Raw genomic sequence first — 12,632 nt, 5'->3', positions numbered from 1 at the left:
ACTCTATCCAGGGTAAAACCAGACCTTGTTTACCATTGCAGTAAATAAAAACAATTAAATCTCATTTTTGATACCTCATGTATGTTACTGAGCAACAACATTCATTTACGTAAATGAAATGATTAAATTATGACTTGCCATGTTCTAGGAGGCTCCCATAATTTTAGGAATATCAGCTAAGAATATTGTTTTATGTAAGCATCACAACAGCACAAATATGTTGGAGCAATTTATGATGTAGTATATCCAATTATGTCAGCAGGCTATGAATCATCTCCAATTATCAAGATGCATAAGTGCATTTTATGTGATGCTCAAACATCATTAATTTTGTGCTTAGCATAAACTGTTCAAATGACATGATTTCAGTAATTTCTAGCACCGATATTGCAGCATCAATATAAATTCAATGTAAATTGGAAAATGAAGATCTTCATCTTTATATCTGTGAAAAGGCATTTACTAAACACAGGAGCAGATTGAACCTACACTTGCTTTGGAAAAAAGAATCTGGAATGTACCTGAGAGAACCTAAATAATAGGAATCAAGACACAGGAAAGTAAATCCCAGAGAAAGCCTAGCTAACCAGCCAAGGCATCCCCATGGTCTCTCTTACAGCTGTCACGAAGTAAAACAGTTATAATTGTTTTAAATATGAAAGATTAAAGATCGAACATTCCCACCTCCCAGCAAACTGAACTGACCAAGTTCAGGCCTTACCATAAGTTACCCACATATGTTGCCATTTATAAAATGATTCCTCACTCCTCACTTGTCTGGAAAATCTCTGTTTAGCATATATTTAAGTAATTAGAGCTTTAAATTTTTTTCTATAACTAATATAGGTTTTAATTAAAAATTAAAATTTTTTTCACTTCTCATTTAATTTAGAAAAGAACCTCGACATAGTTGCACAGAGTAATGTGTTTAAGTAATTATATATCAATTTTAAATTCAATTAAAATTATTTTTAAAAAATCTTAGAAACTTACCTCAAAGTCAAGGTCTGAATATCGTGATTTTCTTCTCTGTTAGATATTTTTTTAAAAGAAGAAAGACCAATAAAGTTGTATTTAGTCATTGAAATGAAAATTATTTTCAGTAAAATAATTCTGCTTCTTTATAAGTATTGCCTTCTCATAAAAATGTGAAAAGGTTTATGATTCAAACTATTCTATACACATTATATAAAATGTAACATTATGTATCATATAAAAGAATATAAAAATATTTCTCATCTTTATCTCTTAACTCTAATTTTTTAGTAAGGTGAAATTTTTCTTTGAAAGGTCACACAAATTTCAATATTAAAGGAGACTTGAGGTCTAGTATAGTAAAACTACTTTGGAGACAAAAGAGATTAAATGCTGTGCAGGAGAAAACATCTAGCCATCTTAAGACCTCATACCAACTATACTCTAAAGTTCTATATAAATCTCACCAACAAATGTCATATGTTTTGTTTTTTTTATACTCCTCCACAGGAGGGAGGAAGTCCTTCTAATTGCTGGTCCTTCCTTATGATGTCAAGTTTTTAATCATAATTTACTAAAACAAATAAATAGTCCACACCCCAGTAAAACATAGATATAATAGCTCACAGAGCTACTCTATGGAGCTCTGTTAAACAGTTCCTATAATAGAAATAAATATACATAAATAAAATAAAGTAATTAGGCCTGATAAAAATCGGTAAACATAATTAAAATGAAATTAATGTGATGATATTTTATTAGCATAGGGAAGGGTATTCTTAGCATCTGCTCCAAGAAGTCGCTGGATTCATAGGATGACTGCGTATAAAAGGAGATGGCTGATAAATATAGGAAAGGTCCTCCAAATTTTCTAGTACAAAGCAAGTTTCCAATATAGGGTGTTTTTGTGGGGGAGGGAATGGGGATGAAACAGGAAAAATTAAATAATCAAAACAAGTAATCTTCAGGCAATTGTAAAAAATATTTAAACCTTTGGACAAACTTGTTTTATTTTTTCCTCTTCTCCTCTCCCAATATATACAGTCTTAAGTACAGAGACTTAACAAGGAATCACATCCAAGTTAGGTGGGAGACTCTTGTAACTGTTAACATTAGTAGAGACAGAAAGGCACTCGTAGTTTATTGAGAAACCTGACTAAACTTCTGCTACTAGCGTTGAAATGGTCACTGTAAAACCAGACCCTCCCTATGTAACCAACTCCCCAAAGCTTGTTACAGTAGACAGAAGGTAATATACCAAAACAATAATTTTGCTGTTAAAAAGAAAGTTGAAAAGTTCTGAAATAATTTGATTTTGGTGGAGCTGGATGGAGAAGCCTGTCTTCATATACCGTCAAATTAAATGGAAACTCAGCACGTTGATGTCCCTTTGCCCCGTGTCCCCAGCATTAGCCTAGCCTCGCCCTGGTGACATCCTGGAAGGAGGGGAGTGGGCAGGCATTTAACCTAGACCTCCATTGTCATCTCCCTGCCACTGCTGTTATCTAACTGCACTATGCTAGATTAAATGTCAGTGTTCCCATTCGGCTCTTGGATGCGTTGCCTTCTTGGCACTGTGATTCAGCACGATGCTTTTTGTAAGTATACATTAAGCAAAATTATTTCCTAATACAGCCGATCGAAGTAGGGAAACACTTAGCTTTAAGCAATTATTATGGAACATTAGCCACGAGCTTTGTGTTCTATTTGAAAATTGAATAGTGAGATCTCATGAAAAAGGTTCAGCTAGCGAGAGAGTAAGAGGCCCTTCTGCTGTACACGTTGAGGAATTCTCTGTTGCCTCTTTGTTTCTGAATGCAAAGCTGTGTTGCTAAAGGCTCCATGTCTTATGAGCAAGAACAAAAGATGGGAACCTAGAAAAACACCAGAGATTCTGCTTCCTAGAGCAGATGTCACCTATGTCAATGTGAAATATGGAAAAGAAAATGGATATACTCCTACAAATAGATTACCCTGTCTTCCATTTACATTTACTAAAATTAAATTCTAACATAAAGGTATGTAACAGAACAGGCAGCCTTGAGGGATTAACTAAGAAATAAACAAATGAAGCAGATTTCTATCAAAAGAGCCTAAAGATGGGAAATAAAGCAATGAAGACTTAAAAATGAGAGAGTGGGGAAAATGTGGCAAGTTTTCAGAGCCCAAGAGAGGTAAAAATTGGTGTAATATTCATATCCCCACAATACTGACCAAGTGTCCCAACCTTTTATAGCTAATAAAGTGTTTTCACATATGAACATGCTGACTGCCCTGTGAGATAGTTGGGAAAGTATTATTTACCATCCCCATTTTATGAATGAGAGAACTGACAACTAGAGAAGTTAAAGTAACTTGTCCACTTCACCTGGATAGTGAGCAAATGAGTTGGGATTCACACTTAGGTCTTCTAACTCCAAACCTTGCGTTTTCCCCACCCTCTCACTAACCGCTCAGTGGTACAAGTGATAATATTTTTGTAGCAAAGATGCCTGTTATATTTTGCAGATTGTTACTAGAACTCATCAAGAATAACATTAGAGGACCCTGTTAATCCAAGACTGACAACAGTGGACAGAGATGCTCTCTAAGCATAAAGCAAGGTAACCAGATTAACTTGTCAATTATTTTTTAAGGGAAAACATAGCAATATGATACTTTAAAGAGAAAATCTGATGACAATATACATATTAGTGTTGAGTAAAATAACAACTATTCTAATATAGGATAGTTTATGAGCAATGATACCCTGACAAAGAGTAGCTGACTTCTCCATCTCCTATTGCAAAATCTACTTTACCTTAAAGAAATATCTGGCACTGGAAGAGTGGTGGTGTGATGGGAAAATCGGAATGTTCAGTCTGGTCAATTTTCCAGGTCAGTTTTCTGTCCTCATCTCACTGGACTTTCAGAAGATTTGGAAAGTTAATCGTTTCCTCTTGAAAACACTCAACATCGGCCAGCTTTTCCTTTTTTTCTCCCTCTTATTTGCTGTGGATCAATCTCAAGTCTCCTTTGCTGGCTGTTTTTCATCTCCCTGCCTTCTTATTGTGGAGTTCTCTCCCAGAAAACAGAATCTATTTCATGGTTTTAAATACCATCCTTTCAATTTCAAACACACTCTCTCTCTTCTTGTTTTTTTTCCCCCCATCACTGAAAAAGTTGTATATCTAATTGGTCAAGTTAGAAACCGAGGAATCACCCTTTTCTTCCTTCTGTTCCTCATCCTGCATGTCAAATCCATCAGCAAGAGCCATCTGTTCTACCTCCAAAATACTTCTTGATCCACCCACTCCCTCTATCTCTACTTGCATCACTTTTATGGATTACTTCAGTAGACTCCTAACTGTCCTCCAGCTTTCTGTTCCAGTTCCTTTTCTCCAACCACGGGATCCTAATTCTTCCCCTTCCAATCCATCAAAGGGGTCGATGGATAGAGAAATGATAGACAATCCTCACTTTCTTCCATTGTTTTAGAAGACCCTGCACAATCTGCTCTTTTCCTATTCCAACTTCATCTTAAAGAGCTCACCTCCTGCTACAAAGGTCTTCTAATCCTATGAGAATATTCCAAGCTCTCTCTTAGCTCAGTATTTCTGCACTGTTTTTTTATATCTGAATCCCTTTATACTTCAGAAGGCTCCCCAGACCACCTTAGATAAAGAAGTCTCTCCTTCATATTCCACAGTTATTTCTCAGAACACTACAGAGTTTTAGATGATTCATTTGTTAAAGGTTAATTATCTCTACCACACGGGCAGGATCCCCATCTGTTTTGATCACTTTTATATCCTCAACATCTAGCAGAGGCCCTGGCACAAAAGCACAGATTCACAAAATTATTGATGAATGACTGAAGGCACCGCACTGTGGCAGGTGAGCAAATCCAAAGGAATGAGACTTGTTTGGGTTTTTTTTTTCCCCTCAGGAATACTCTGGGAGAATTTGGAGAAGAAGTAGGTGGATGACACAAAACCATTATGAATAGATCAATTGAGAGCCAAGAGAATCAAGACAATTTTTAGGAAACCAGGCTTATCACTAATAGAAGAGAAAAAATGCAGGATGGTACGAGGCTACTCTGAGCAATTTTTGGTGAGTATATGCATAGAGGCATCGCTACATATGTAGTTCTTACAGAATAATGAATACTCTCTCAAAGGGAATACTTCATTGTTTGTGTCACTGCACATTAAGCTGGACAGGACATTAGGAAATTCAGTGAGGAATATATTCCACTGACTAATAAATGCAATGTGATTGCCATTAAAAGATTCTCTTACAGTTTTCCACTCAGAGAGAAAGCTTTAATAATCTGTTTATAATATCTGTGAATATAAAACCTAAGTAATTAATTTTAAAAAATGACTTTTATTTAAGCTAATTTTGTTTGTGTGCCAGCACAAAAGATAAAATTCCCTAATTCAGGAGTAAAACCAAAACACTAAAGAAGGCCAAGGCTTCTTTTCCTCACAGCCATATGAGAAAAGAATTAAAAAAAAACTTGCTTTGGCAAATGTCAGTTCTGATGGTTTCTATTCTTGACAGTCTCCTACATGACTGTCTCCTACTTCTCAAGTGAGGCCATAACATTTTGTCTAATATACTGAATATCGATTTAGACCAGCATTCAAGCCTCTTCACAGACATTAAAGGTGTAATGGTAGTAAAATAATAACACAACCTCCCATCTGAAGCACTCCTTACAATTTTCAAAGGGTTTGCACATACATTATCTAATTTGATCCTCACACTAGCCATAAGGGAGTCACCTGTGATGTGACATTATACCTAAAATGTTTTATCTCTGAAAATCATTATGCTGAGAGCCCTACAATTCATGTCTAGAGGAAAATGGGGAAACAAAAATTTAGCTTAAGAATGGTGGCCCTTTTCACCTACTTAAATTGAGAGATTATTTGACATGTTTTCAGATATATAGCTAAGTTTATATATAAACTAGAGGCCCAGTGCACGAAATTTGTGCACAGACGGGGGGCGGGGGGCATGTCCCTCAGCCCGACCTGCACCCTCTCCAATCCAGGAGCCATCAGGGGATGTCCTACTTAGGCCCACTCCCCGTGGTTCTCTGCTCTCTGTGGGCCTGGCTGTTTCGCCTCCGCCACGGTGACGAAGCCGCCATGCCCCGCTGTCCGCTCTCTGTCTACGGGGCCTGGGGGCTTCGTCACTATCACAGCAACGAAGCCCCCACGCCCTGCTGTTTGCTCTCAGCAGTGGGGCTGAAAGGACTGGGGGACTCCAGTGGGGCTAAGGGGATTGGGCACCGCCATCTTTGTGACAGTGTGATGGTCAGTTTCCATATTCCCTCGTTATTAGATAGGATGGACAAATCTGGAGCTTTGTTTTTGATAAAAATCATTTTGTAATCTAGCTACCTCTGATTAACTATTAAGGGTTTCTTTATTAATAATAGAACTTAAGGCAAGATTTGTCACAGGAATAGCAGAAGCCACTTAATGTGTTTCATAAGAATTCGAGTGATGAGGAGCCATATAAGGGACCATGAGGTAACCTAGATATTAGCAAGAGAAGCCACTGTGCCCAGCCAGGCTGGATAGACAAAGGGAGATGGCACAATGACCTGAGCCCAGGGACCAGGTACAAGCACTCTGGAACTGCAGCTAAAGAGACACAGGGTGCTGCCAAAGCAGAGAGAGCAGGGAGAAATATCCTGGGATTCTCTCTTCTCCCCCACCTCCAATCTCTCTCTTGTCTTTCCTATTGGCAGTCTTCTCACTGGCCGGAAGCCAGTGACACAGAAGCCTGTATCTACTCTGAGTGATACAGGAGAAAAGGATGAATAGATCATGTGCCAAACAGGCATAGGACATGCAGGCAAGTTGGGAAGACAGCTGGGTGAAGAAATGTTTACTATCTAGATCTAACAGCTACAAGCTGTTGAAAAAATATACCAGTGTTCCATTGATTCAAAACAACTACTGACCTATCTTCTTAACAATGATATACCTATTTTTTTTCAAAAAATAAACAGAACCACAATATGAGATTTAAAATATATTTCATAGTCCTCAGTGGTTTGAGAACTATGATACCTCTTTTTCTCCCCATTTTTCCATAGCAACTAGTATCTTTTTGCTTTCTTTATGTACATACTATACACTCAACACATTTTGTTAATTAATTGCAGGTGAATAATTTAAATGCTGGGGATAATTTTATTTTTCTTAAGCAAAGAAATTAGAGCCATTCTGAGAAATTCTACCATAGTAATATTTTAATTAATCCATAATTGTGGAAACTAAATCTAAATTTTTCAGAATTGTTTAACAAGTCCATTCTGGGAATGGATACAGTGTGGAAGAAAGAAGATGAGAAAAAACAAGGTACTATCAGGCAGGGAGACAATATTTTTCATGCCAAGAAACTTCATGAAAATATAATGCTTTCTACGCTCAATAATTAAGGGTTAGCTGAACAAACTCCCCGGGAGGTTGGAGCCTTTTCTGCTGGCACTGCCTTCGGGATTGGGGAGCCTCCCTCTTTTATGTTGCCTCCTGCTTATTTGAATAAATACTTTCACCCACTCTTTGGTTTTCCTCTTTTCTCCCTTCTCTTTTCCTCTCTAATACTGCATTCTATGCTACATTTGGTAGCTTTTACCCTGCTCTTTCTTTCTCTCATCACTTCCCACCTGGGTAATTTGTGAACACCCACTCCTCTAGAGGAAATGTCCTGAATTAATAATAACATCTTTTTAGCCTTGAAACTATCTGACCATCCCTGTGGCTGCAGTCTCCCTTCTCACTCAGAGGGGGACAAGACTCAAATTGTTCTATGGCCTATGCCTCATGTCATCCACATATCTACCCACTAAGACTTGTCTCCTCCTGGCTATTATTAACCCCCACTCTCCACGCAGGTACTCTAGTTATCTTTCTGATTTTTCTCTGTTGTCAGAATATCATCTTCCCCATTGGTTGGTCCTATAGATACAGCCTAGCAGAGTTGACAACTCTTACAATGCATCTCTCTGCTCATTAAGAAAGCCATGCCACTGACTTTATTATCATGGTTTGTCATTGGAGACTTGCCTATCTCCAAAATCTGAAGTTATATACACCTACACTTGATCCACTTCATGTCTTTATCCACTCTAAGAGCAAGTGTCAGTCAGGGTTAAGTGAACTTTATAGTTACTCTCAGGCTAATGTTCAGGCACATTGCTGTCCCTTTAGAGAGTTGTAAAATTGATCAGGACAGAAAGATTCTATTCTAGGGTTTGCTATACACTTGCTCTGTAGCCTTGAACAAATGACTTTAAGGATTATAACAACTTATCCATTGCACAGAAGTGTTGTGAAGATTAATTCATGTTTTTAAGGTGATTTGAAGCTCTGCTAATGAAAGATGCTATATAAATGCTAATTTTTATTATCCATTCCCACATCTATATATTTTCTTTCAGCTAGCTGTCTCCTAAAATGGTTACTGTAAGCAATTCCTAACTATTAGACTAACTATGAAACTCTTCTAAAGAATGAAAATGAGGAATTGACTTTTCATTCTGAAACCTGAATTTTCTTCCTTCTCAAGATACAAACCTTGTGATCTCCAAGTCATTTAAATGCAGATCTTTTGGCTGAATCATAGCTGTACTTAATAATAATAAGGATATGGAGACTTAGAAAAATTACAAATTACAAATTGAACAGTCTATTGTTCAAGTACACACAACCTGTACAATATCAAACACAGAAAGATTTTTAGGCTTTTAAATGTAAAGTGTTTTTATAACAAGTAAAATATTTCATGTAATTTCTTTCTTACCCCCTTTAGTACATCTAAAGAACCATTCTAAATAGAAGACTACATATGGTCATGATTTTTCCAGTAGTGCATCTGAATTATGCTTATTTATGATGTTAGGTTATTATATCAAGTTAGCACTAGAGAAACAGTCATTATTCTGCTAAATCAGAATGAGGGATTGCTTTTGTTAGAGGCTGCTCCAGCCAGCCACTCTGCAATGAACTTGGCCTCAGTGCCCTATGCCTTTGGTTCTGAAGGATGATTCTCCTCAGAAATCCCATTCCATTTAAGATTGATCTAGAATTTAGGAGTTTATTTGAAATCCTGTGTATATTCTCATTTTGGTCTACAATTTCCTTGATTCAGTTTGGAAAAACCTCAAAATAATACCACTCACCAAGTTACTCTGGTCTTTCAGGATCTCTCTTTGTTTCAACCTAGAAGACATGACTTTGTGGGGTGAAGGAAGAGACAGTTGCCCCTGGGCACTTTGGAACACCAGAACATACGATTATCAGCACACTTCTGAGGGAAAGGGTAGGTAGCGAATTATAGTGTCTTATGAAATAACCTCAGATTAAAAAAGTGAGTAATACATATAAAAGAGTGCATATATCACATTGTATACTGAACACATGTAAATATATCAGCAGTGACTTTACAACAAAACTTCAAGATAAAGGATAAAAAAAGTCGCACATAAAACAGAAGACATTATATCCCTTAGATCTTACTTGATTGACTATAATGCAATATGAATGATTTTGATCGTTGTTGACTATTGTCTACTTACTTTACGGGTAGAAAAGAAACTGAGAGGAGTTTGCTTTTTTACAAAAGCCATGTTGTTGGACCCCTGAGTCCTGACTCTTAGCCTGTTCAATTTATATCCCTCCTGAGAGGTCACAATTAAAGACTAAAAATTTTAGTGGTCATCATTCTGTAAGAGTGAAGAGCAAAACATTTACTTTGAGAGACACTGATCTAACATAGTAATAGTTTATAATCAGTGTAATGGTAATCACATTCCAATTTTTAACAGCTGCCCTCACAGAAAATCCAGAATTAGTTTAAGTTTGTAGTGCTATCCAGAAACTTCCTTAACCACCAAAAGACCTTTAGTACCTGGGAAATGTCAGGAGGGTCTTCTGGGTTTTTTCCTTATAAGTGCTCTACTTGGTTTATGAAGAATTATGACTTCTAGGTATCTTTTTTTAATATAGAGTAGTGGTTCTCAACCTTTTAATGCCGCAACCCTTTAATACAGTTCCTCATGTTGTGGTGACCCCCAATTTCATTGTTACAAATTGAACATAATTAAAGCATAGTGATTAATCACAAAAACAATATGTAATTATATATGTGTTTTCCGATGGTCTTAGGCAACCCCTGTAAAAGGGTCGTTCGACCCCCAAAGGGGTCGCGACCCACAGGTTGAGAACCGCTGATATAGAGGGTTCCTTTTTAGAAACAAGATCTTGAGAAAGAGGATTCTGATGCACTACTGGAAAAAAAACATACATTCAGACTATTTTAATCCCAACATGCCAAAAATTCTTATGGATACATAACTGCAAAAGGTAATGTGACTCTTCTCTCTCTGTCCAGGACCACATCAATCTCTTATGTTTCAAATGCCAAGAAAAAGTTTATTCTATTGCTTACCTCTAAAGAACTCATTGATATGGTCGATCCAGTTTCACTTCTCGATAGTCCTGCATTATCATCCAACTCAGTGGCCATGAAATTCTTCACAGCTGTGCGGGGCTCAAAGGGTAAATTCTGCATATGTTCCTGGGGTGCGAGATGCTGATCTAAGTTCATACTGAACTGGTCCATAACAGGGGGATTCATGTTGAACTCAGGATTTACTTTGTAGTGCAATAGCCTTTCATGTGGCAGGGTTTCCATGCCAATATTCATTTTGCTTTCCTCTTTCATTGATGGCTGGGTGTTTACAGAACTTCTGGGCATCACAATGTAGTCACTTTCCATCATTCTTTCTTGAGGATGGACTATGTCCATATCAGCCCCTCTCAAATTATCATCTGTACATAAGTACACAGTTCTCCGCAATTCACTGTTCTCCTTTTTCAAACATTGATTGCCCAGCTCATTCATACTCATGGGCATGTGCAAACCCGTGGGCTGCTGGATAATGACTTTAGAAATGACATTTCCAGGCAATGTTGAATAGCTGAGCTCTTCGGGGTTTGTTCCCTTTTCTTCTTCATCATCATTTAAAGAAATCCTAGAGAGTGTCCCTGTTATTGTTGCTGCTCGGCAAGGACCAATATCCTTATGAAGAACTGTGAATTCAAATATGAAAGTTATGCATGTCTACTTTTCTTTATTGTACTTTGTCCTCTTTCTACTAAACTATTTCCTTAATAAAACGAAAAGCTAATATTTAAAAATAACATATCTACTGTTTGTACATAGTCCATTTTACTCAAACACGCAATTACTCAATTTATTGATTTTGATACACTCTCATAGATCTCAGGTAGCCCATAGCTAAAGCATATCCCAAAGTTGATTAATGGACTTTCAAAAATCTCAGTCCTTTAACAACTCTGCTGCATAGGATTTTATGACATTATGGATATATTTCACATAAATATGGCTATTTTTGTAAAGGTTTTTAAAGCTGTGATCATTAAAATACTTCTTTAAAGAGGTAGTAATCAATAAGAATTCATCCTAAAGCATCAGAAATCCCTCCAACAATTATTCATGTTGAAAGTTAACGAGCATTGTGGTCAAGGTAGATGCAGGGTTCAAAAGTATTTATCATCTTCAGTTCCATGTAGGAAAAGGAATTCCTTTTACAAGATCAATCCATAGGCTAGAATGCCCTTCAGGGGGTACTAAAATTGCTGAATTTAAGCAAGCAAGCAAACTGTCTGAGCTTCCAAAACCTCCATTTCATTTTAAACCTGAAAAATAATGACCTAGAAAAGAATTAAAAATGCATAACTTACAGTAAGAGAGGGAAGAAAATGAATACATAAACCAAACACTCAATGAAAGTTCAGAATTCTTTATTAAACTATATTTTCATGTTTCCTGCCTCTATAAAAAGAAAGCCATATTTTACGCACACTAGAGGCAGAATGACTCAAAGCATGCTTAGTTGTGAAAAACTTTCAGTTCTGAAGAAACATTCTTGGTAATTTGGGTCTTGAAAGCGCACAGAACAGCACCGTGTGCAAGTTGGCTCAATGTGTACACCTAATGCTGCCCTATCTACAAAGCAGAGCATCGCCACTGAAAATGTCATTAGGCAGAGATAACTGTAAAGTATTTAGCTTATTGTCTCTGCTTGAGAGGTTTCAGGTATATTGTTATCAAATAGCATCCTAATTATTGTGCACTAAAGCAGAGGTTGAAAAATAGACTATTAATGTGTTTCTCTATTACAAAGAAGAGAAGCCTTCAAAATTATTTCAAAACATGCATCATTCATGTAATGTTTTTTATCTTTAAAGATACTGTATTTAATTATTGCATTAGATCTCTTTATTTTAGACACAAAAAATCATGTGATATCTCCATTTTTTTTATTAAACCCACAATTTGGTTGTGAATTTTGTATTAGAATAATTTAGTTTAAAAGAATTATTTCCAAACCTCTTAAAATAATAGACTGTTAATAAATTGTGGTTGCCAGAAACAACTTACATGAAAATACTAAAGGCCAAAGTACATTAAATTAATAGACTAATGATATTTTAAATAAAATACTTTTAAAAGTCTTCACATTCATGGAAGAATACTATTTAATCCAAAATTTACAGCAGTAAAATTTAAAGGCTAGTTATAAGAACCTATCATGTTGCATTAAGGACATACAATGTTATACT

At 36.5% G+C, this 12,632-nt stretch overlaps 1 protein-coding gene across 2 annotated transcripts in view; it reads right to left on the bottom strand.

Moving 5' to 3' along the window:
* ADGRB3 (adhesion G protein-coupled receptor B3) overlaps positions 1 to 12,632 on the bottom strand; it is a 677,464-nt gene that overhangs the window by 16,251 nt on the left and 648,581 nt on the right. For both annotated transcript variants that reach the window (XM_006089322.2, XM_006089323.3), the window contains 2 exons: positions 10,432 to 11,075; positions 994 to 1,029 (listed from right to left, as the gene is read on the bottom strand). In XM_006089322.2, the coding sequence (XP_006089384.1) occupies positions 994 to 1,029; positions 10,432 to 11,075 (680 nt within the window). The remainder of the gene's footprint in view (positions 1 to 993; positions 1,030 to 10,431; positions 11,076 to 12,632) is intronic.

The sequence above is a fragment of the Myotis lucifugus genome, unplaced genomic scaffold (assembly GCF_000147115.1).
Source record: "Myotis lucifugus unplaced genomic scaffold, Myoluc2.0 scaffold_59, whole genome shotgun sequence".
Lineage (NCBI taxonomy): Eukaryota > Metazoa > Chordata > Mammalia > Chiroptera > Vespertilionidae > Myotis > Myotis lucifugus.
This window is presented reverse-complemented; position numbering and strand designations above follow the sequence as displayed.